At 32.7% G+C, this 24,105-nt stretch overlaps 1 protein-coding gene across 1 annotated transcript; it reads right to left on the bottom strand.

Annotated features, from left to right (window-relative positions):
• Window positions 1-5,131: 5,131 nt before the first annotated feature.
• Window positions 5,132-7,057, bottom strand: LOC105798232 (homeobox-leucine zipper protein HAT7). The gene is made up of 3 exons (XM_012628224.2): window positions 6,712-7,057; window positions 6,256-6,635; window positions 5,132-5,674 (listed from the first exon to the last, which is right to left on the bottom strand). Exons 1-3 carry the CDS (start codon window positions 6,827-6,829, stop codon window positions 5,345-5,347), a joined length of 828 nt encoding a protein of 275 aa, XP_012483678.1. The 5' UTR covers window positions 6,830-7,057; the 3' UTR covers window positions 5,132-5,344.
• Window positions 7,058-24,105: the final 17,048 nt, after the last annotated feature.

The following is a 24,105-nucleotide window of genomic DNA, read 5'->3' as shown; positions in this document are numbered from 1 at the left end:
ATAGTAGTTGATTAGGATTTGCATTTTTAAGACGATATAAATATCATATTCTCCTAAATGCTTTCATTGTTGTTTTTATTTGTATGCCAAAATATTTGCTTGGAATAGGAGGCAAATGCATGTATTGGGCTGTTAGATTTGGATATCCATTCAAGAATGTTGGGTCCAAAGCATGGTGACAGAAGGGCCTTGGCCCAAAGGTCACCCCATTAATGCCTTTTTGCCTCTTCCAATATTTCAGATATTATGACATGAAGATGTTACTATGTTTTCTTTTAGGTTTTTTATTTCAGAATTTTATGATATAAAAAACACACATTTTTTTCAATTTTGGTATTATTTTACCTAAAAGAATGTGTTCAAACGTTGGGATTTTGTTAAATATGAAAACAAGATTATAATATATATTAATGCACTGTTAGTTTGGCGGCTTAGTACTAAGGAATAGCTGTAAGAAGGTGACCAAAATTTTCATTTTTATATTTCAATATAGAAATCGTGGGATTCTCTTTTTCAAGGATTGAAAAGTAAAAAAAAAAAGGTTAAATGGGAGTGGAAAATTCAATGTAGAATCCCAAAGAAACAAAATCAAAGGAAACAGACAAAAAGGTCTTTCAATATTCTCACCACCACCAGAACCTGGAACTCTCTTCCCTGCCCCATCACCCAACAACTTGGATAATAACCAAATAATATCATTTTTAACCAGTTTTTTTAAATCTCTAAAAAAGATTTACTGCTTAAAAGTTACCAACTGGGTTTTCACCATTTTTCTCTCATTAATTTAATCATCAAAATCTTACAAGAAGTAAGTTTAATCTGTTAGAGATATCATAAATTTTATGTCTTTCCCTATGTCTGAGAATTAGCTGCAACACTAAAACAATCTGTAAAGTGTCATGGACTAACCAGTAATCAGGGCTTAGATTTTATCAATTTGGTGGATTTTCAGATGGGATCTTTATCATAGGTTTTAAAAATTCGAATCATTTTAAGTGTTTATCATTTGGGTTTGAGATGATAAAAGTACTATAGAACTTATTATATTAAGAGTTAAGTTGTATTTTTTTTCTTTTCTTCAGAAAATGGATAAATAGTTATTTTAGGTTAGATTAAAAGGCAATCTTATATTTTTTATTAAAAATTTTATCCATTTTTTCTGTTAAAAACTGGTGTAACTGACGAAATAACTAAACAGTTACACGTGGTGTGTCACAAGTACCTCATGCTAATATTCAGGGATCAATTTTTAACCGTAGAAATGAATGATTTTTTTATAAGAATGTCCAATTAGCTCTTCGATCTAATGTATATGGAATAATTTACCCAACTTTTTAGTAGAGAGGGGCAAAATGTAATCTAACTCTTAATACAAGGTTTGAGTTATTTTAGGTTCAATTATTTGGGTTTTTCAACCAAGTTTTTTAAGTTGGGTATTCAGGTTCTTATCATTTTGAATTCAAGTCATTTTTTAAGTACTCTAGATCTTTTTTTTATGATTGAATCGAATTTAAGTTCGATTTAATGAGATCAGATCTTCGAATTCAAGTCAAGATATTAATTTAAATACGAATTGAAAACGAAAATGTATTATGAAAACGATGAGAAAGAGGCTTATAACCTTATATTTGCAGAACAGAACACGTGCATATCTCGGTGCTACGTCAATCAACAGCATAAACTAGTAGGCTCCATATATGAGGAACCAAACCAGTGGTGTAGTTGTAATGGTTTGAACTATGTTTTTATGTCATTTCTTAGTTGTACAATGCAAATGTTTACACCTTCAAAATCTCCAACATGGTCTTTGTTTTTTCTAAACCTCTCTTTACAGATAGATAAACATGAATTTGTTCTGATTTCATTGCCCCGCTAAATTGCCTCATACCATGACTCTCTCAAATATATATGGTAATGGTTGCCTTCCTATAGCTTTCGGTAATAACTAACAAGTTTAATTATTAGTAAGTTTATATTTTGGTTATTGAATTTTAAAAAGTTATAAAATGATCACTAAATTATTCGAAATTTTTTATTTGTGTCACCGGGCCGTTAAGTTTAAGTTCGGCTAGTAAGCTCCAAGCGACGATTTGACGATTGGTATGCTTGTTCAGTATCCATTGGCAATTAGAAGAACATACCTTAGATTCAAGTTGATCTTACAGTTAGTGTTGGAGATCAAAGAAGAAGGTGTGAACAAAGAATAGCATACAACAACAATTTTCGTAGCCAGCGACTTGAATGAAAACTTTAGAATAGTTCAATGACCATTTTGTAACATTTTGAACTTGAATGAAAAACGTAAACTTTCTAATAATTTAATGACTTTGGGTGTAGTTTACATTTTAGATTTTATGATAATCAATACCAAGGACTAAACCAAAAATTTTTTATTACAGGCAAGATATGAATTATAATTTTTGTGTCAAAATACAACTTTATCATTTTATTAGTTAATAATAACTAATGTTTGAATCAACGAAGAGGGCAAAGACCCTAGTGCCACCACTGGTCAAATCCTTTACAAGCTGAAAGAGATATTAAACTATGCCTAGAGCTAAGGATGATAACAAGAATTTTATGTTAGGGATGAAATAAAATTTTAAAAATTGAGGGGCTAAAGCTAAAAAAACTTCGTGTTAAAATGATTTAGTTTGAATAATAAATTTTTGGAGGAGTCAAAAACGAAAATTTCCCATTTTACAAAAGCTAAAAAGAAATTTGAGAGATCTAAAAATGTAATTTCGTCATTTTACAATTTCTAAGAGAGTAACTATAAACTCTTTTACTTTTGGAGAGAGCATAATTGAATTTTAAATTTTAAAAGGGACAAATACTCGAAGAATTAAAAGGGACAAATTTTCATATCCGGGTCCAAGGTCCTGGCTTCATCCATTCCTAGAGTTGTCAAAACAAACACGAAAACAAAATATTTGAACTTATACAAACCCAATCTGGTAAAAAAATTTACAAATTCAAACTTAAAATGATTCAAAACAATCAAAATTTAAAATATTCTGAACTCAAATTTCCCATTTACCAATCCTAAGTACTACTAGGCTGTGAGATGAGATTTTTTTAACTAAAAAAAAAAAAACAAGCAGGGGGTATAAAGAAGATTATCTGAGGAAAGGATGAGGTTTAATATTAATTCAACAATTATCCTTTAAGGTTCATAAAATTTCAATATTTGCTTCTGGTTAAAACAAGGAATCTTTGTATCCTAAACAGTGCCAAGTTGCCTACCACAACCTGTCACTTGATTTCAATATCTGGATCGGAGTATTACTTAGCACCAGATTTTGCATAGATTTTACAATATCATCCTTAAAAAACAACAACGAACAATAATAATAAAGGATAAGTCTCAGTGTACAATTGTGAACCCACACTTTGGGACACATTAAAATAGAACTGCCATTAAAATCTAAAAAAGGGTTTGAAGTTTGAAAGATGGTATAGAGGAAACAAGGGACAGCTTCTTTAATTTTTCTTGTCTTTCTGCTTACTTAATCTTCTTCTTTTAGTACTGTTAAAAAAACCAAACATACCTGCAAGGCAAAAAGTGTCCTTTTTTCTTCTTGGGTTTTGATGAAACAGCAATAAAACAGTACTTGAAGCTCAAGTTAATTAATCTATTAGTATATATATATATATATAATACAATGAGAGTTGACCTATCACATTATCATGTGTTTTGCACTAAGAATCCTTTAAAAAGAAAACATAAACTCATTTTCATGATACCCCCACATCCATCCCCCATCGGCAAGAATCTTGGTTATTTAGATCTCTGGGTATTTGATTATTCTAATAATTACAACATAATAAACTATGTCTCCCACTAGGTCAATGCCATGGTTTTTAGGTACAAAGAAAACGTCACAACATAAGCATAGGATTAAAATTCGAAATTCATTAAATATCGTAAAAGTAATATGGAGATTCTTGTACTAAAAGTGGGATTGTATTTTGTTCCATCTATTCAAAAAATGAGCTAATTAACCCATGTAGGTTAGCATGAGGTACATACGACATGCTACGTGTCATTGTCTAATTATTCTTTCACTTAAACAAGTTTTTAACAATACAAGTGAATGAAACTTTTAACAGAAAGGATCAATTTGTTCTTTGATTTAATGTATATAAACTAATTTTCTCTTTTTTTAATAGATACAAAAAAAATACAATCTAACTCTTAATATAAGAGTCTAGTGGTGCATTACCTTTACATGAATCAACTAAATTAAATCTTACAGTTGCATGCTTTCCAAATCAAAACTTTCTTCAATAATGCAAAAAAGAACGAAAAACCAATGCCTAAATTTAGTGAAACAAGCCTTACATTTCCACATTAGGAATGTACATTCACTAGTCCAATTGAATTTACATCCTAACTTGCAACATAGGATTATCCCATCAGTTAATGAATAATCATGCATGATTTCATCAAGACATCTGCAAATGAAGTTATAATAACCATAACAAAACACAGATGGTAAAAGGGTTTCTTTTATGATGTAATAAGATGTTAAGAGGCAAGAAAGAGACAGAGAAAGAGGCTCAATTTGCATTGTTGAATAATAGGGGTGGGGGGGTGAAGAAGTAGTACTGGGTGGACAGTAAAGTCACATGGATAGCCTACAGAAGAAGGGCACAGTTAGATACTTGCCTTTGTCAGATGAATATATATAGATTTATATGTATATATAAATAAATGAGACCCCCCTCTTTCAAAAACCAAAGCAATGTCCATTTCCCTAACCCTCTATTTGTATTCTTTCTTTCCCATCTCTTTGGCTTCTTTCCCCTCGGAATGTGTGCTAGAATCTTCCTCTTCTTTCTTTCTACCCCTCTCCAAGATGATTTAGGTTAAATCCAGTCATTAATTGTTAATAAGTTACATGCGAACCCATATGATTCCCAAGAACCAACAAGAATTTAAAAATGGAGAATAAAATGGAAGGAGAGAATCCCATTTTTATTTTCATGGCCTACATGCCAGAGCTGGAAAACCACTCAGTAGCACATGCAGCTTAACTATTTTTTTTTTTTAAATTTCACTTTAATATGATCCAACCTAGCAAAAAAATATCACTAAAGTATGGGAAGGGAAAGAAAAAAAAATGTATTATTCAGAGCCAACCAACTCTCCATATTGATTTTTCTGATATGTTGAAGCAAATATGTCCAATTCTATACACCAAATCTACAGCCAAAACAAGAGGGTTGAAGTTGACAGGGAAAAAAAGAATTTCCTAGTTCTTCTTCTTTTTTAACTTGCATATTAGCCAAAGCTGATGAAAGTGCATAAACAACAGTAGTTGGTGTTTTTTAATACTTTTCAATGGAAACTTTGCTGTTCAGACCATGGCCAAAACCCTTGTTGTTCATCAACTCCATTGAACATATTGCAGAAGCTTTCTTCTTGAACCACTTGATCAAGCTTCACGCATTGTAGGTCTGGTCTTGATGAACCTTGAAGGAGTTGAGTCATGCTTGTTGGTCTCACTGATGGTGGGAAGAGATGTTTACTACTGCTCATCAGTGGTGTTCTTGAGACATCTAAGTTCACATCACAACTGTTGTTTTCACTTCCATAGCTCCATGAACAGTCGTTTTCTTTCTTGATGCAGCTGGTTTCATTTGAATCTTTGGTTTTCAAAGCTAATAACTTCAAAAACCAAATGAATTTAATCAATGGAGAGAAAGATAAATATTTTGTAATATATACCTGCCAGGGACTAATAAAATAACTTATAATATTCCTAAGAGTTGCTGCTTTTCTGACACTGTCACTTCATATTTGTGATCAAACTGATCTAGCAGAATCATTAAACTAAAGGAATTTGATGACTTTGATGAACATTGTTAATGTTGGATCATCAACTTAATCAATATATATATATATATATCTAAGGTGCTGTCAGTATTACAATGACAGCAAAGAGAAACAAAAAAAGCTTAGCATAAAACATGTATAATATGCCATATATATCAGATGTAAAAGTCTAAATTTTCGTAAATAAGCTCTGCCCTTATGATAGAAAGAACTAAAGTTCGAGTTTTATCAGTCCTATTTAGCGAGTAATATGTAAGTACCACTTTAAAGTTGAATTAAAAAGACTCAAATCAATTTCTTCCATATCCAAAGCCTAAGATGATTAGTGTGTTAAAAGTTGATTAATTAGGGCATAAAACTGAAAGTGTGTCATTGATAAAAGATATATGTATGTATATATAATAATTAATTACCTCAGCATTAAGTTTCTTGTTTTGAGCTTGAAGGGCATCATTATCAGCCTTGAGAGCTTCAAACTGTTTCTTCAAGGCATCATAATCTTTCTCCAATTGCTTGGTTTTCCACCTAGCCCTCCTGTTTTGGAACCAAATGGCAATCTGCCTGGGTTGTAGCCCCAGGGCCTTAGCCAACTGCACTTTCCTCTCTGGTTCAAGCTTGTTCCCTAACTCAAAACTCTTCTCAAGCGCCTTCACTTGCTCTAAGTTGAGCCTCTTCTTCTTCTCCCCTAGGTGTGATCCATCATCTGACAATTCATCATCTCCATGCACTTCTTCTGATTTGTCCACACCCGAGAATGAGACCGATCTCTTCATCATAAACGGCGCACCACCACCTATAGATCCAAACAACAACACACATCAGCACAAACAAAAAGAGAGAAACACATACACACACATATACAGATATACCATGGAAGAGTTGAGGAGGGCAAGAAGGGAGGAAATTGAGGGAAGTAGGGGAAGGAAGGTGGTCATTGTGGTGATCTTCATGGGGTTGGAACATGAAAGCATGAGGAGGAAAGGCCATTTTTTTATTTAGTGATTCATGAACTTGAGGGATGAGGGGCTAAGGGGGAGAAATAAGAGGGGAGGAGGGGTATGGATTATAAGGACTGAGCTCTCAAATGACTAGAGTATGTTGGAGAGGTTATAGGAAGAAGACATGGGAGGGAGAGGTGGTGATGGGGTTCAGAGACTGAATGACAGCGATTTTTAGGTTGACAGTGAGAGAGAGAGAAAGAGAAACATGCACTGAGTAAACGAGAGGTGTCCATCTCTCTCTCTACACATGGTTTTTATTTACTTACAAATTGCTCATTCAACACCACAACTGTTTAAGCCTACCTCTTCATTTCAATATTCATATCTTAATTATGTTTTCATTTATATTTTGAAAATTTATTTAGTAAAAAAAAATTTTTTCTGCGCATCTATTATCAGTAAAAGTGATTAATCTTCTCATTATAAATATTTTTGAATAGGTAAACAATTGCTTATAAAATATGTTCCATTACCATGAACAAGAATCGAACCTCAACCACACCATATCTCATGATTTTTGGTAAAAATTTTACAAATGTAAGATAAAGTTAGATAATATTAAAAAACTCATACAAATTAAAAGATAGAAAGTTCATTCAGATATTTAATGTGTTGTTATATGTGAATTCGATATCAACTTAAAAACTTTAATCTAAAAGACCGAATTTAAATTCAACCCAATATAATTTGACAATAAAAAGGTCAATAACTTTAATCAATCTAACTTAAACTTGAATTCATTCAAACAAAAACTATCAAAATTTTATTAGATATAAAACTAAAACAATTAGAACTCGAATTAATTTAACTCGAAAATACTGAAACTCAAATTCAAAAGACTTAAATCCTAAACTATCCAACTAAATCTAATTGGTTGACATGTCTTTGTAGGGTAAGTACAGTATCAATAAACTATATGATAGCAAATTTAACTAAATGTTAAAAAGTATAATTATTTATATTTTAGTGCAAATTTATCCCATTATGATGATTATGAACATGATAAATACTATTGAAAGTGGCAGTAAAATAGTATCACATTTCATTTTTCCAGTCATCCATTCAAAAGTTGAAAGCATTTGCGTTGAAGACATGCAAAACGTTTTTATTTTCTTACTCAACCAAGACGACATGAATTTTCTTTTTAATTTTTTTTTTTTTTAGTTTTCACAAAGTCGGTTTGACTGAAATCCCTATATTAAGCTTATAAACAATTTCCAACAAAGTACTAAATTTCAATTACATATTTCCACTATGATGATTAAATTGAATCAGTTGGTTGAGTATTCAAAAGTGATCTGATAAGCAAGGTTAAAGTCAAGGGCGAAGCCAGAAATTTTATAGTGTAGAAGTCGAAATTAAATTGAAAAAACTTGAAGGGTTAAAACAGAATTTTACTATTTATTAACTAAAATTTACTAAATTTTAAAGGCCTAAAGAGGCGAATATATCAAACCAAAGAGGATCGAGGCCCCCTTCCAATCTCCTTTGTGTCGTCCTTGATTCTAGTATTACTATAATTCCATATGATGAATAATTTATAAGTCTGTACGAGACTGATGATCTACCTTGATCATAATTATCAGGGATTAGATCGGGATGATTTGATGGTAAACTATTTAAATTAGATAAATAATTCAAGTTTTTGATAGGTGTAAGTTGATCCATATATGAATAATATAATAGAGGTTGATCTCAAATCTATAGCATAAGATTGTATAAGTTGTCATTGTAATAGAAGTTGCAGGGTCACATTACTTGCAATCAAGTGTATATGAAATCAATGGTCTTAGTTTGCAAAAAGCATATGGTAGTTGGATTAATGGACAAAATACAATGAGAAAACAATTTAGAGGTTCACAATATAAAACTCATCAAATCAAAGATAAAATTTTTATTATTTATTATTACACAACAAGATTTCCCTCTGTCATCTGTCATTGACCCCACCACAAAAGAAATGTTTGTAATAACAATGAAATTTCAGTACCAATTCAGGGGGGAAATTGTTAAATCATCAATCATTCAAAGATTCTTTCACATCCCAGTAAGTGTCCTCAATAATGTGAAATCTTGAAATTAAAGAAATTGGTAATAAAATTTAATATAGAAAGTAATGAGACAGTAGTTACTCGCCCTAAATCCGGTCTAACTTTTATACCTCCCTTCTCTACCTATCTCTAAAATAACTTCATTTGTCTCCAAATTTTAAATATTCTGTTTATAATATATGGTCACCAATTCAAATATCTTTTGGTCATAAAAATAAGTAATATTATTCGAGGGTATTTTAATTTTTCACTATAAAGAAATTAAAATGTGTATAATGGGATTTGAATCCACACCAATTGCATTAATAAAGTTTTATTTTAATATGCACACTTTATTACTTCCATCAATTTAATATCGTACATATTTCATGTGTTACTATGATTAATTAATCTCAAACCATACGTTTAGTAACTTCCACACATATGCGTATGATAGGATTTTTAATAATTAAAAATATAAAAATAATTATAAAAATAAAAGAGGGGAATTTATTTAATTAAACCCGACTCTGAAAATTTCAATTGAAAATCTGCAATTAATCCCACTTGAAAATCAATTTTAATTGAACTAATTTAAGATCAAACTTTTAATGTTTAAGCCGTTTCATGTTAATTTTAAAACCTCAATGAATAACTCGATCCATAAACAGATATAATATTAATAAATATAGTTTTTAAATGAGAGGCGCCATTAGTTGTTTCAGCGGCCATGTGTGATGAGGAAACTTGGCAACATGAAATTGCAGAATCCAAGGAGGATAATAATTAAAATTTTGCATTTATCTTGGATGTTCTACAGTCATTCCATCAACATTCATCTCTTGGGGGAAGTTTTACTTTATAAAAAAATGTTGAGAATTTTGGTTAAATTAATCTACCATGGATATATACATTCTGCAATTAAAATAATAATAACTTGTTGGATTAATGTCAAACCAAAGTGATTAAATTAATGTAAAAGCTTAAGTTAAACTTTGTTAAAAGGCAAGGAAGTTGACTTGGTGCAAAACATAGACTAATTAATAAATCTCTATTTTCTAAAATGATATAATTATTTGGATAATATGTATACGTTTCTCATTGTTCCCAAAGTGGGGAAATATATATAAAAGAATACTTTTAATTACTTCTTTTTAATGAGCATCCAAATTAATATAGTTTAAACTATATTTTTATTGATTAATTCTATTAAGAAAGAATTGAGGAATAATCGTCCTTTCCACTTACAAAATGAATACTAGTAAAATAATATTTTTTTTACCAATAAATGTTGGGAGTAATTGTAAGGTATATTTCACTTTTTTTTTTTAAAATAAGGTTCGAATCTTAGAGATAACTTTGTTGGGTGGGGTAGTCACAAACCCGAACATGAACCGTAAAACGGATATGAACAATACAAAAAATAATAGCAAACTCTTTTTATTTATTAGTGAGAATTAAATCTCTGTTAGAAGTATTTCAAACATACGACCCTATGTGTGGGATTAAATTGTTTATGGATTCGTTGGGGTTCGATCAAGTTTGATTTTAATTTTCATGTTTAGATCAAATTTTGGTTTAGTTTAGCTCAACTTGATAACTCATTTTATTTTTATATATTAATAAAAATATTTTTCAAATATATTTTTATAATTAAAAATATATTAATAAAATGTTTTTATTATTTGAATCGAATTTAAATTGGGCAAGATCAGCTTGAAGTAAAAAATCTCTTATTCAAGCCCAACTCGAACAAGAGTAAGTTTACTAGGTTGGGCCTATTAGGTCAGATGGACCACCCAACCCATAGACAAAAGATGGCGCTCTAAAGATTATTTGAGAAGGGAATTAAGTTCGACAAAACTTGAAATGCTTATGTTCATGTTCTCAAGAAAAAAAAAAGAAAATTAAGAATATTGTTGAGGACAAAAGGAGGTCAAAGGCTTAAATGATGGTTCACACGATGGTAGATGTGCAGAGAGCCATAAAATGAGGTTAGGTTTGACTAAGGTAGAAATGTAGAAGGAAAAGCATGAAGGCCCCCCCAAAGTTAGAGACAGGTATTTGTAGGTGAGAGTGACCCTCTTTAAATCTTGGTTTGTAACACGTGTACAGTGTCAATCCCATCGTGGCCAACCAAGCGGACAACGTAATAGCCTTCTAGATGGGTTACGATGGGATGGAGATAAACTAGGTGATGCACCACGTGCATGCCACGCAAAGGAGAACCAACAACTATCCTTGGCAAGGTAGATTGAAGGAGCCTTACATGCTATGTGTACGTCTTTCCACGAAGCAACCTTTGGTAAGGTGTTGCTTTAAGAAAGGTTATGGCAAGTGAGGTTGTGGTGCGATAAAGTAATGGTAGCAGAGCCTAATCACGTAAGGTACATATAACAATCGCTCCCCTAGTCAAGAAGGTTAAAAATGACCTATCCTAAGTTGATTTAGCTTCTTTAATTTTTGGGAATAATTGTGAGTGTGATCCACACTTAGCGAGAAGATAGCGCATCTATGTAAAAGAGAACTTTGTGTTGGTCTTTTATTTGAATTTGGAAAGGACGCATGTTAATGGTTTACATATTAAGGATGGAAAAGTGGTCTTTCTAATTCTATATATAGATGATATTCTACAAATTGGGAATGATTGAGAGATGTCATCATCAATTAAACTGTGGTTAACTCAATAGTTTAACACGAATGATTTGGGTGAAGCTAATTATGTTCTGAGATTTTAGATCATTAGAGAACAAAAGAACAAAATTATAGTTTCATTGCAAGCTTCATACATAAACTAGATCTTGAAACCTTCTATGTAACACCCCTTGTCTAGTCTGGTCGCTGAACCTGAGCTACTGAAGGTTACCATGCGAAACTCACATAACATTTACATTTTTTAAACATACATGGCGGACCATGATGCGAACTAATAAATGGCGAATTTCTCCAACGATCATTAAACTATGCATGAAATTTTAAATGGCTAAACAGTTGATTATTCTGTGGACACCACTATAGCGAGAATAAAGACAGATGTAACATCCTGCTCGACAGAATCTTAGTATTTGGAAACTATTTGAGAAATAAGAAGGATATAGAAGTGTATAGTGTTATAGCTAGACTATGTATAAAATCTATATGAGTACGCCTGTGACACATTTGGATTGGGTGAGCATTGGGTTAGCACATAGTGAAAAAGAAGTAAGCCCAATAAAGGAAGGTTCATCCCAGAAGCCTATGTTGGCGTACATAGCATGGGTGGATTCCATTATGTGTAATAAGGAAACAAACCTTAAGAATATAAAGCTTGTGTCAGCAATAAAGAACATCCCCTAATGATGTCTTTGAGCCATATAAGTTATAAGGAAAGAATAGTTAGGGATTGACTAAACGTGAACTAAAATAGTTAAGAACCAAATGAAATCACTTTATTAGTATTCTTGGAATTAGAAAGATTTGGATAATACCACAAATTGACTTACGTGAATAAAGTCAAAAGACAAGAAAAATCATTTAAAATAATAAAGATATCTTCTCTCTCTACGGGAGAGCAGGGCTAAAGGAAGAAAGGAAAACTTCTTTGAGCTAAAAAAAATGCTGGAAGGTTAAGCGAAGTTGAAGTAAAGAAATGCTTGACAAATGACGAGCTCTGAAGTCTATAAGTAAATAAAGCGTTGCCCGCCTCACTAAAGCTCCTGGTGTGTATGTAGGCGTGTAATCGATATCGAATAGTAATACGAAAATCCCTTCTAAGGGCGTAATTCACCAACGCGTGATCAGTCAAGCTACCAGTTACGCCCTGACGAAGGATAGGCTAAGACCCAGGCATAAGTTATGTATGCGTCTGTATGCTCGTACGTGTTGCTTTACATTTGTCGTGTATCAAACTAGTGATCACATGGATTAATACACGTGTCAAACATCTACTGGAACAAAGAAAAATATCTAGTTGATCGGGTAAGTGCAGGGAACTATTCATTACTTCCCCGTAAAGTATTATCCATCTATATAAAGGTAAGTTATGGGGAAAAACCTCTCATCCTTTAGGCTAAGCTTGGAACGATAGGGTAAGCTCTGAGATGCCCCTATTAAGGTAAGTTTCATAGCGTTACTGCAATGAGAGTAGATCTATTTAGCTTAGTAACGAAAATGGTAAAGCTTTGTTATACGATTCTTCTATTCAAGTGAGAAAAGAAATGAACTAGATGGAAAGCTCTTGACGAGTTTTTTGTGGTTTAACATTTATAGGCTATCGATCTACTCGATGGAAGCCCAAATTTAATGTTGGAAGCTGTTGATAAAGAGTAGTACGAGTTTCAAAGAGAGTCTCTAAACTAACCTTTTTATGTATGTTATCATGCATATTTCTTCTATGTTAAAGAACTGATCTGTGAGACAAAATGAAAGTTGTGCTTGTGTGATATATTGATTCTATAAAAATGTGTATCTGATAAGCTTGTATGTGTGGCTTATGCCTAAATGACAATGTGGTTTCGCTATAAAAAAATATGAACATGATGAATATGCATGAAAGCACAAGTTGGATGATAACTCTACGTTCTGTTGAAAAGTATGTGTATGCATGAGTATGCTTGAAGCACGACTATTTTTCCATAATGAGTCTGAGTTGCATGTCTCAAAACATAAATGCATCTGCATGTTGAAGTTGGTTGTAATGAATCTAAATATCGAGTCTGTTTGCGTTTGAGTCCGTCGGGATAGTAAACACGAATTCTGATATAGAAGTTCATGGCCATGGCAAGTGAAGACCATATAGTGTAAGACTTAGCCTGGGACTATGGCGTCATATAGGGATGTGAAGACTACATAGTGTAAGACCTAGTTTGGGACGATGATGTAGTATAGAGAAAAGAAGAAAATGACGGTTGGGTGAGTACCAAGCGATAAGGGGCGAACCTCATGACGATGAGTTTAGGTAAATCTCTATCATCGAAAATACCATTACCTAAAAGTGATGCATTTGTGATTATTCTCTATTATATGTACACCTTTGTGGCTGAATCTGTTATATGTGGAAGCTTTTTTTGGTTGTTCTTTGTTATATGTGAGCATTTGTCGCTAAATCTATTATATGTGAATATTTGTGGCTGAATCTGTTATATGTTGAAGCCTTTGTGATTGTTCTCTATTATATGTGAGCTTTTTGTGGTTTTTCTCTTTTACATATGAGCCTTTAAGGTGAAATGATTAAGGAGAAGCCTTTGTGACTGATTCTGTTATAAGAAAAGCCTTCGTGATTGATTCTATTAAAAGCTCCTCCGTGGCAAAGTCTATTATATGTATTTAGATGCCTTTATGGTTATCTAATGATGTATGGACGTCTTTATGGCTATCTAAGTCAAGTGGATGCCTTCGTGCCTATTTGTTGATCAAGCGAGTGTCTAAAACTTCCAAAGATAAGAAATACATCTTAAGTCAAGAATACGCCTTGGTGGCGTAGTCTGTGAAATAACCTCAGGATAAAGCATTAATGGCAATGTCGAAGTGGCAGAGTCTTTATAAAGTGTAACTATCCGGCTTGTGACAATGAAAGAATGGCGAGAAATACATGATGATGAGAAGCAGACGAAATCTGCCTTGACCACCAGTAAGTGCAATGAAAAGTAAGTTGGCAGTACAAAACCGTAACTAAGTCGAATGATACTGTCTGAAGTAAGATTGTTCATAGATTATGAAATAATACAAGATATGTAGAAATTTAATACATGTTCCTGCTGAATTTGGTAAGTACCTATTTGGTTCCATAGAGTAAATAGAAATGTTTACATTTAATGTGAAATGATGAATAAATGTATGATAATGCCTCACTAAGTTCTTGTAAACTTATTATGGTTGCTTTTGAATGTAGGATTTATACAGAAGAGTACGTCGAGAGGCAATGCCCAGGCTACACTAGGAAGTGACAGTTCGTACAGATATGTCTATAGAGGAAGAATGAAAGAAAGAGGAAAGCATAAAGACAAAGCTATATGAAAAGCTTTTGGACTAAGTTAAACAGAAAGTTATTGGGCGAAGTTGAAGTCTGCGCATAAGTTGTAATACTCTGTTTGTATACTTGATAACAATAAGGCAAAAAAAAAAGTTGTAAGAGTCTAGGTTGCATCTGTTTTAGGAAGTAACACACAATACTCCAATATGGTTGATCAGGTTGGGTAAAGGGCATTACAAACTTGATATTAGAGCATGGTTTAGTTGGTTCTTGAGCAAAGGAAGAAGAAGAAAGGGACATTGCATGCATATCATAACGCGTCTGGCTCGCCAACTCTACTTCTGTGCAAAATTGGTTCAAATGTGTAAGGACGACCAGGAGGGTCGTCGAAAAGGAGAGGTCACTAGATTGCATGTTGAGCATGTCGAAAAAGTGGCCTTTCAAGTCAAGAGACAATCTAATACCACAGAAAGTTGGTGTTCGGTGCTGAAAAGAGGTCTCGACAATCATTCTCCTCATGGCTTCTCCCCATGGAAAGATGACAAGAGCATGCCCAACGAGTATGGTGCCCATTTCACACCAAGCGGCGTCGTTATCCGTGAGGGCTTCACATGATCTTTTAAAGAGTTTCTTCAAACCACAAGGTGTAGATAAAAAACCCTCATAAGGAAAAATGATAAGGAGAAAGAAGAGGCCCTGAAAAGCTATCTAGCCTTATAAGCGACGTTAGAATCTAGTACGCCCGAAATCCAGATGTTAAGTTACGGTGACCAATAAGATGTTACTTTTGGAGAATGTATCCTTAAATTCTGAGAAAGCCATATAGAAATAGAATGATAGAGATAGAGTTTTTTGGGCATAGAAATGATCTCCTGGTAAGGAATGATCAAGTCATTTTTGGAACAAAAAACGAAAGGAAAATAGAAGAAAAACTTTGAACAGATGATAAAAGAAAGAAAATAGCAGAGTAAGAAATAATGTTGTGTAAGTTTAAGGAAAATTAGCGTTGAGTGTGCCAATTTATAAGAGCAGTTAGATGTGCACGGGAAGTTCAACCAGTGGTAACCATTGGGTTCACTGAACAAGAAAATGCCAATTGGTTTAAGGAAATAAATAAGATTAAATAAGAGTAATGATGAGTTAACAATTAAGTCAGGTGACTGATTACATTCCTAAATCAGGGATTAACAGTTGTTAAAAAGAAACCGTTGAATATCTATGCTAAAAAAGAGAGCTACCAAATGGTGGATTCAATAGGTTAAAAGTTAATCCTAAGAGATATGCAAGTAATGAGGAAGAAACTAAATTGTTACTGGTGTGGTCGGGGTGATCTCACCCAGAAAAGAAAATTTTGTGGATGAAATTTCTTTTTAAACAGAAGAGTTGTAACATCCCGCTCGACAGAATCTTAGCATTTAAATATTTTTTGAGAAATAAGAAATATATAGAAGTGCATAGCGTTATAGCTAGACTATGTACAAGATCTATATGAGTGCACCGGTGATAAGTTTGGATTTGGTGAACACTGCGTAGCATGTAGTGAAAAAAAAGTAAGCCCGATAATGGAAGGTTCGCTGCCGGAAGCCTCTATTGGCGTACATAGCATTGGCAAATTTCATTATGTGTAATAAGGAAACGAACCTTAAAAATGTAAAGCTTGTGTTAGCAATAAAGAACACCCACTAATGATGTCTTTGAACCAGATAAGTTATAAGGAAAGAATAGTTAGGGATTAACTAAACGTGAACTAAAATAGTTAAGAATCAAATGAAAGCACTTGATTAGTATTCTTGGAATTAGGAAGATTTGGATAATACCACCAATTGATTGATGTGATGTTTGTTGAGTCCCAATAAAGTTAAAGGACAAGTCAAATAATTTAAAACAATAAAGATATATTCTCTTTCTATAGGAAAGCAGGGCTAAAGGAAGAAAGGAAAATTTCTCTGAGCTAAAAAAAGGCTGGAGGGTTAGGCAAAGTTGAGGTACAGTAACGCTTGACGAATAGAGAGCTTTGAAGTTTATAAGTAAATAAAGTGATGTTCGTCTCACTAAAGCTCCTAGCGTGTGTGTGAGCATGTAATCTATATCGAATAGTAATACAAAAATCCCTCTTAATGGCGTGATTTGCCAGCACGTGATCAGTCAAGCTACCAACTATGCCCTAACAAAAGATGGGCTAAGACCTAGGCAAAAGCTATGTATGCGTTTGTATGCTCGTGCGTGTTGCTTTACATCCGTCGTGCATCAAATTGGTGATCACATGGATTAATACACATGTCAAACATCCACTGGAATAGAGAAAAATATATAACTGATCGGGTGAGTGCTGGGAACTATTCATTACTTCCCCACGAAGTATTCTCCATCTATATAAGGGTGAGCTGAGGGGAATAAACTCTTATCCTTTAAGATAAGATTGTAATGAGAGGGTAAGCTCTGAGATTCCCCTGTTAAGGTAAGTTTCGCAGCCTTACTACCATGAAAACAGACCTATGTAGCTTAGTAATGAAAATTGTAAAGCTTTGTTGTACGATTCTTGTGTTCAAGTGAGAAATAAAATGAACTAGATGGAAAGATCTTGATGAGTTTCCTGTGGTTTAACATTTAAGGGTTCCCGATCTACTCGATAGAAGCCCAGATCTGATGTCGAAAGCTATTGATGTTAGTAGTACGAGCTTCAAAGTGAGTCTCTAAATTGACTCTTTTATATATGTTTGCATGTCTATTTCTTCTATGTGAAAAGACTGATCTGTGAGACAAAACAAAAGCTGTGCATGTGTGATATACTAATTCTGTGAAAATGTGCATCTGATAAGCTTACATGTGTGGCTTGATGCCTAAATGGCAATGCGCCTTGGCTATGAAAAGAAAAGTATTAACATGATAAATATGCAAGAAAACATGAGCTGGATAATAAGTCTCTATTTTATTGAAAAGTATGTGCATGCATAAGTGTACTTGAAGCATGACTGTTTTTGCATAATATGTCTAAGTTGTATGTCTGAAAACGTAAATGCATCTGCATGTTGAAGTCTTTTGTAAAGAGCTAGTTAAGCATGAGTCTGCATATTAGGTCTACTTGCGTGTGAGTCCGTCGGGATAGAAAAAATGCATTCTGATATGTAAGTCCATGGCCATGACAAGTGAAGACCATATAGTGTAAAACCTAGTCTAGGACTATGGCGTCATATGAGGATGTGAAAATCACATTGTGTAAAACCTAGTTTGGGACTATGGTGTCATATAAGGATGTGAAGACCACGTAGTGCAAGACCTAGTCTGGGACTTTGGCGTCATGTGGGAAAAGATGAAAAAGACGTTTAAGTGAGTACCAGGCAATAAAAGGCAAACCTCATGACGATGAGTTTAGGCAAATCTCTATCGTCAAAAACACCATTACCTAAAAGTGATGTCTTTGTGGTTGTTCTCTGTTATATGTGAGCCTTTGTGGTTGAATCTATTATATGCGAGGCTTTGTGACTGAATCTGTTATATGTGGAAGCCTTTGTAGATGTTATCTATTATATGTGAGCCTTTGTGGCTAATTTTGTTAAAAGTGCCTTCATGGCGATTTCTATTATATGTATCTGGATGCCTTTATAGTTATTTAATGTTGTATGGACGCCTTTATGGCTATCTAAGTCAAGTGGATGTCTTCGTGGCTATTTGTTAATCAAGCGAGTGTCTGAAGCTTCCGAAAACAAGGGAATACATTTGAAGTCAATATTTCACCTTAGTGGCGCAGTCTATGAAATGACCTCGGGACAAAGAGTCAATGGAAACGCTAAAGTGGTGGAGTCTAAATAAAGCATAATTGTCCGACTTATGGCAACGAAATAATGATGAGAAATGCATGATGATGAGAAGCGAGCGAAATTTGCCTTGACCACCAGTTGAAAAGTGAAATGGAAAGTAAGTTGACAGTACAAAACCGTAAGTAATTCGAATGATACCGACTGAGGTAAGATGTGTTACATAATATGAAAGAATAAAAAGCATGTAGAAATATAATACATGTTCGTGCTGAATTTTATTAGTACCTATTTGGTTCCATAGAGTAAAGTGCAATGTTTACATTTAATGTGAAATGATGAATAAATGTATGATAATGTCTCACTAAGTTCTTGTGAACTTATTATGGTTGCTTCTGAATGTACGATTTATATAGAAGAGTGCACCGAGTGGCAATGCCAAGGCTACGCTGGGAAGCGGTGGTCCATGCTGATATATATACAGAGGAAGAATGAAAGAAAAAGGAAAGCATAAAGAGAAAGTTATATGAAAAGCTTTTGGACTATATGATATCGACTAAGTTAAACAGAAAGTCATCGGGCGAAGTTGAAGTCTGCGCATAAATTGGAATACTCTGTTTGTATACTTGAAAACGGCAAGGTGAAAATAATAGTTGTATTATTCAAATTGCGAACGTGATTTTACACTATAAAAGGAGTTATACATTCGTAATAAGAATACACGAGGAAATTCAGTAAACTAAAGAGGAAAATTTTATGAAGTCATTACTTGTTTAGTACATATGCAAATAGAAGAGTCTCGGTTGCATCTATTTTAAGAAGTAACACCCAATACTCAGATTCAGTTGATCGGGTCAATTGAAGGGCGTTACAACAGATATCAGATTTGAAATATTTCCTGCGTATACCCAAAAATGGTGGATCGTTCCACAAATACCCCACACTACAGAAGGTCCCGCGGAACTCAAGGTGCGGAACATAACAAAACTAAACATCATTTTTTTATCATATATTACCAAATTCAAAGTAATCACTTTGATAGTTTAACAAGTATTTTTACAAATAACCAAACAACCATATACATACTACTTAGACCGACTCAAATATATTAGAAGTCTACCACAATTTCGGGCAGATAGTGTGAACTTCTTGTTAATCTGATGAGCGCGCTCTGAATGTTCAAAATCTACAACATAAAAGCAGTCTAGGCGTAAGTATTCAGATTAATTAGTAACCTCATACAAATTCGATAGTTTACTTACCTCACATAATAATTATATGATAATACGCAAACACAGTTTACCTATCCGCCAACACAATTTGCCAACAAGGTAAGTGCATTTACTTCATTACATACAGTATATCAGGTAAGCAACAAATACACTCTTCATATCAAATTCATTCTCATACCTTTCATTTCTTAACTTGTCAATTTTACATGCTTTATATTACCCGAGGAACATCATAAAAGAACTCAAAACACAGTTACGCTTCACATTAGAAGCTCATTCGAGCTAATCACATACAGAGGTGTCAGGCTACCCTTCTAGGTTAAACCTTTATCGATACAATGAAAGCCTGACCAGAATTGTATATACATGTAAGGTTACCAGTCCAGACTAAACCTTTAAAACGACTTTAGATTACCAGTCTAAGCTAAACCTGTGCCACATGTATCTTTTGAGTTTACAACAAATGCTAGATCTTAGAATCATCAGGAAATAACATTTAACCACATGTACGAGTCTTTTATTAAGTTCATCGGGACACTTTTGTCCTGTAAGTTCATTCACATTCCTTCATAACATAATACAATGTTTCTCCTCTATAATTTTAACAACTAAATCTAAATTACCAAATTTTCAAAATATATAATTTAAGAACAAAAGGAAAGAAAGTTTAATAATGTTCATTTTATATGAACTTACCTGGAAAAATGATAACTTGCCACAATAAAGTCTATTCAACAACTTTTCCTTTACAACGATCTTCTTTTGGCAAATTAAAATCTTGATCTATAACATAATTTTAATTCAATTTTTATTAACCAACATCATTCATCATCTTATAAAACACATAAGCTAGTTTATTTCCATCACTTTAGCTTCCCCTAAACCTAACACTTAAATAGTCAAGCCCTTTATAGCAATGTTTAAAGAAATCTTGAGTTGGTCTCAAAATGTCTCCATTTTAGTTGTTATTCAAGACTAACAAATTCTCATTTTACCAAGTAGCCCTTTTTCATAACTTTTTATCTAATCTAAACATTTAACACCACAATTTCAAGCATTCAACAATGGTAATCTTAAGAAATCATTAACATTTTTGGAAACAAACACCACTATTAGCTAGATTGAAACACAAAAAATTCAAAAAAATCAAATTCAAAAATAAAAGAGACTCGAATTAGCTTACCATACAAGAGCACAAACCTTGACCAAGTTTTCCTAGCTTAAGAAGGAATAAAGATAGTGATGAAGAAGATAGTATAAAGAAAATAATTTTTTCCTTCCCTCAATCCACTATGCTATGGTATATATATATGTCTAATCTAATTATTAATTAAGATTAACATTATTACAGGTAAGGTAAAGCCAGCACATGTTCGGTCATTAGTTACAAAAAATGGTTGAATTATCAATTTAGTCCCTAATTGATTATCATACCACCTATAGTGAAAGAAATCCATAATGGGCAACTTTTACCACCTTTACAATTTCATCCCTATACTAAAATAGATTATCCAATCAATCAAATTAACAAACCAAGATTTTATATAACATTATAATAGACTAATAGATATTAAATATTAAAACTTACTGACTCAATCATTGGTAAACTAGGTTTCAAAACTACCATTTTTGGTACCACTAAAAATGGGTTGTTACATTTTATATCAGGTTATTTTCTTTCTTTGAATGATTGTCCTAAGACAACGAAGAAATAGAACATATGATAAAGTTTATTTATGCCTTGATAGTAGGAAATCTCATGTATTTTATGTTATACACAAATTTAGATATCTATTTTCCAGTAGGATTAGTAAGTCGATATCAAGTGAATCATTGTCTCAGACACTGGCAAACAGTTATAGATATACTAAAGTATTTATGAAGAATGAGAAATCATATGCTTCTATATTTTGGAGTGGACTTAATTCTTATTGGATATATAGACTTTTACTTTCAAATGTGTAAGGACTAGATGAAATCGACATCAGGCTATGTATTTTTTTTTCTTGGCAACAAAGTCATAGTGAAGAGAAGTGTCAAATAGAGTTGTATTGTTGACTCGACTATAGAGGGCGAATATATGGCTACTTCTAAGGAAACAAAAGAAGCAGACTAACTTCGAAATTTCTTAATATATCTTGAACTCATTCTTAGTATAGAAAAAATTATCACATTGTATTGTGATAATTTCATGATAATAGCGAATACTAAGGAGACAAGAAATCATAAACGGACAAAGCACACTGATCATAAGTATCATATTATGGCATAGGTGGTGGCAAGTGAAATAGTGGATGTAGTCAAAGTCACATCTGAGGACAACCTTACAGATACGTTTACCAAGACTCTTGTAGTTAGGAGTTTTGAGAAACATGTAAAGGGAATGGGTATGCAAAATATGACTCATCTACTTCATTAGGACAAGTGGGAGATTGTTAGGATCTACTTTCATTAGTGTAGTTATTTCGTTATTAATGCTTGTAATTTTTCAAACAGACTGGTTAATAAAATTCCATTGTTAAATTCATTATCATTTGTATGTTTGTCCTCAATGCTTTTGCATGAAAAGTAAAATATTGACTCATTCTTTACATAATGCTTAATTAATACTAAGTGGCATCATATGGTCAGATCATGATGCGATAAGACAACTTAAATTAGTAGGTAATCTAAATGGTTCGTAATCTACAGAATCAAAATTGAGTAAATTGATTTAAGAGACTCGTGTTGTTTATGAAATCCAAAAAGAGAGATAGCTTATCTTAGGTATTGAAGCGGATGGCTCCCAATAAGATCTAAACATAAGTGTTATTGTCTAGATTGACAATATATTGAACATGACCCAAGTTGAATTTATCTTGAATTCATTGAAGGATTTATTCACTTGTAACATTCATGGCATGACTTAACTAAATACTAAAAGTAATTGACTATGTATATGTAGCTCATATACTTTGATATATTAAAAGCCTGAGTTCAGTTGGTAAAGAGTAAAAAATTGGTATGTTGTGTATACGTCTTATTTATGGCATAGATTTACTTATAAAAGTGGAATTCATAGACCAATAAAGGTTAAAAGATACCTCTCACTTGCATTACATGGTTGATTGAAAAGAAACATGGTCACGAGTCATTTGCTCTAGAATGATTTTGTTACTATATGTTAGTGATAGACTTTTCCATGAGGGAGATACGATGGTTACCATAAGATAAAATATTACTATATTTGGTGAATGGATTAAACCCAAAAAGATAAAGGATATCCTACGAGGGTAACACACTAATGACAATGTCATTGGACAAGCAAAACTATAAGTTGCTTTCATAATGGTATATAATAAGGGATATTTCAGTAATGGTACTTTTAGTGGATTGACTCCATGATTAAATAATATTGTAATTAATAGACAAAGAGTCAAAACTTAAATACAAATTATTTGAGTCCTAATTATATATATCCAGTCAGTCTGTCCACTAGCTCAACAACCTTTTACGGATTACAATTAGAATCAATAAGTTGAAAGAATGAAATCGACGAAAGAAGAAATAGATTACATGTAGTACTATCCCAGTAAATGTATTTTCTCATAAAGAACAAGAGGTGACTAAGAAATAAATTTAATTTCTTTAAATTATTATTTAATTTATTGCAATTAAATCATTAAGTTCAAAATGAAAATTAAATTAAGTAGTCATCGCAGCTTTTACGAATGAGACAATTAAATTTATTTACTTAAGATTCTAATACGGTAAAGTGTAATGACTTTAATAGAATTAGAATTCGCTTGAGAAACTAGTTTAATTGAAAGAGTTAATTAAATTTATTTTAATTAATTAATTAATATTTTTGGAATAGAAAATTGGTTATTGGGTTGGATAAGTTATATGAACTTGTTTTGAAACAAGACAACATATATAATTGTACCAGATATAACAAAGTCCCAAAAAGCTCACTTGGACATAGGGTGGGCGGCACACTTAGTATTCCCAGTGTGTGTGGCCCACCATAAGCAGTCTCAAAGGGACTCGATGTTTTTTATTAAAATATTATTATTTTGTCTTTTCTTATTCTAGTGGACTTCTTGTGAAATTTCCCTACATATAGGGACTGTAAGTTAAATGAAGCGTACACTTTGTTAAATTTTAGTGAGATTCATTTTCTAAAATAAATTCTACTTTTTGTGAGAACTCAAGTTTAATTTAAGGTTTCTTTATCCTTTGAGAAAAGTTAAAATTTTTATTGTGTAATCGATTCATAAATTAGAGCCCACCTTTTAAGCAATCGATTTTTCCAC

The sequence above is a fragment of the Gossypium raimondii genome, chromosome 9, assembly GCF_025698545.1.
Source record: "Gossypium raimondii isolate GPD5lz chromosome 9, ASM2569854v1, whole genome shotgun sequence".
Lineage (NCBI taxonomy): Eukaryota > Viridiplantae > Streptophyta > Magnoliopsida > Malvales > Malvaceae > Gossypium > Gossypium raimondii.
The sequence above is the reverse complement of the archived record's forward strand: the minus strand, read 5'-3'. Positions and strand labels throughout refer to the sequence as shown.

Excerpts from the sequence above, each read along its gene's own strand:
- LOC105798232 (XM_012628224.2), bottom strand. The coding sequence starts at position 6,829 with ATGGCCTTTCCTCCTCATGCTTTCATGTTCCAACCCCATGAAGATCAC. Across the intron at positions 6,636-6,711 it reads CCCTCCTCAACTCTTCCATG|GTGGTGGTGCGCCGTTTATG; the intron begins GTATATCTGTAT and ends TTGGATCTATAG. Across the intron at positions 5,675-6,255 it reads ACAAGAAACTTAATGCTGAG|TTATTAGCTTTGAAAACCAA; the intron begins GTAATTAATTAT and ends TGGTTTTTGAAG.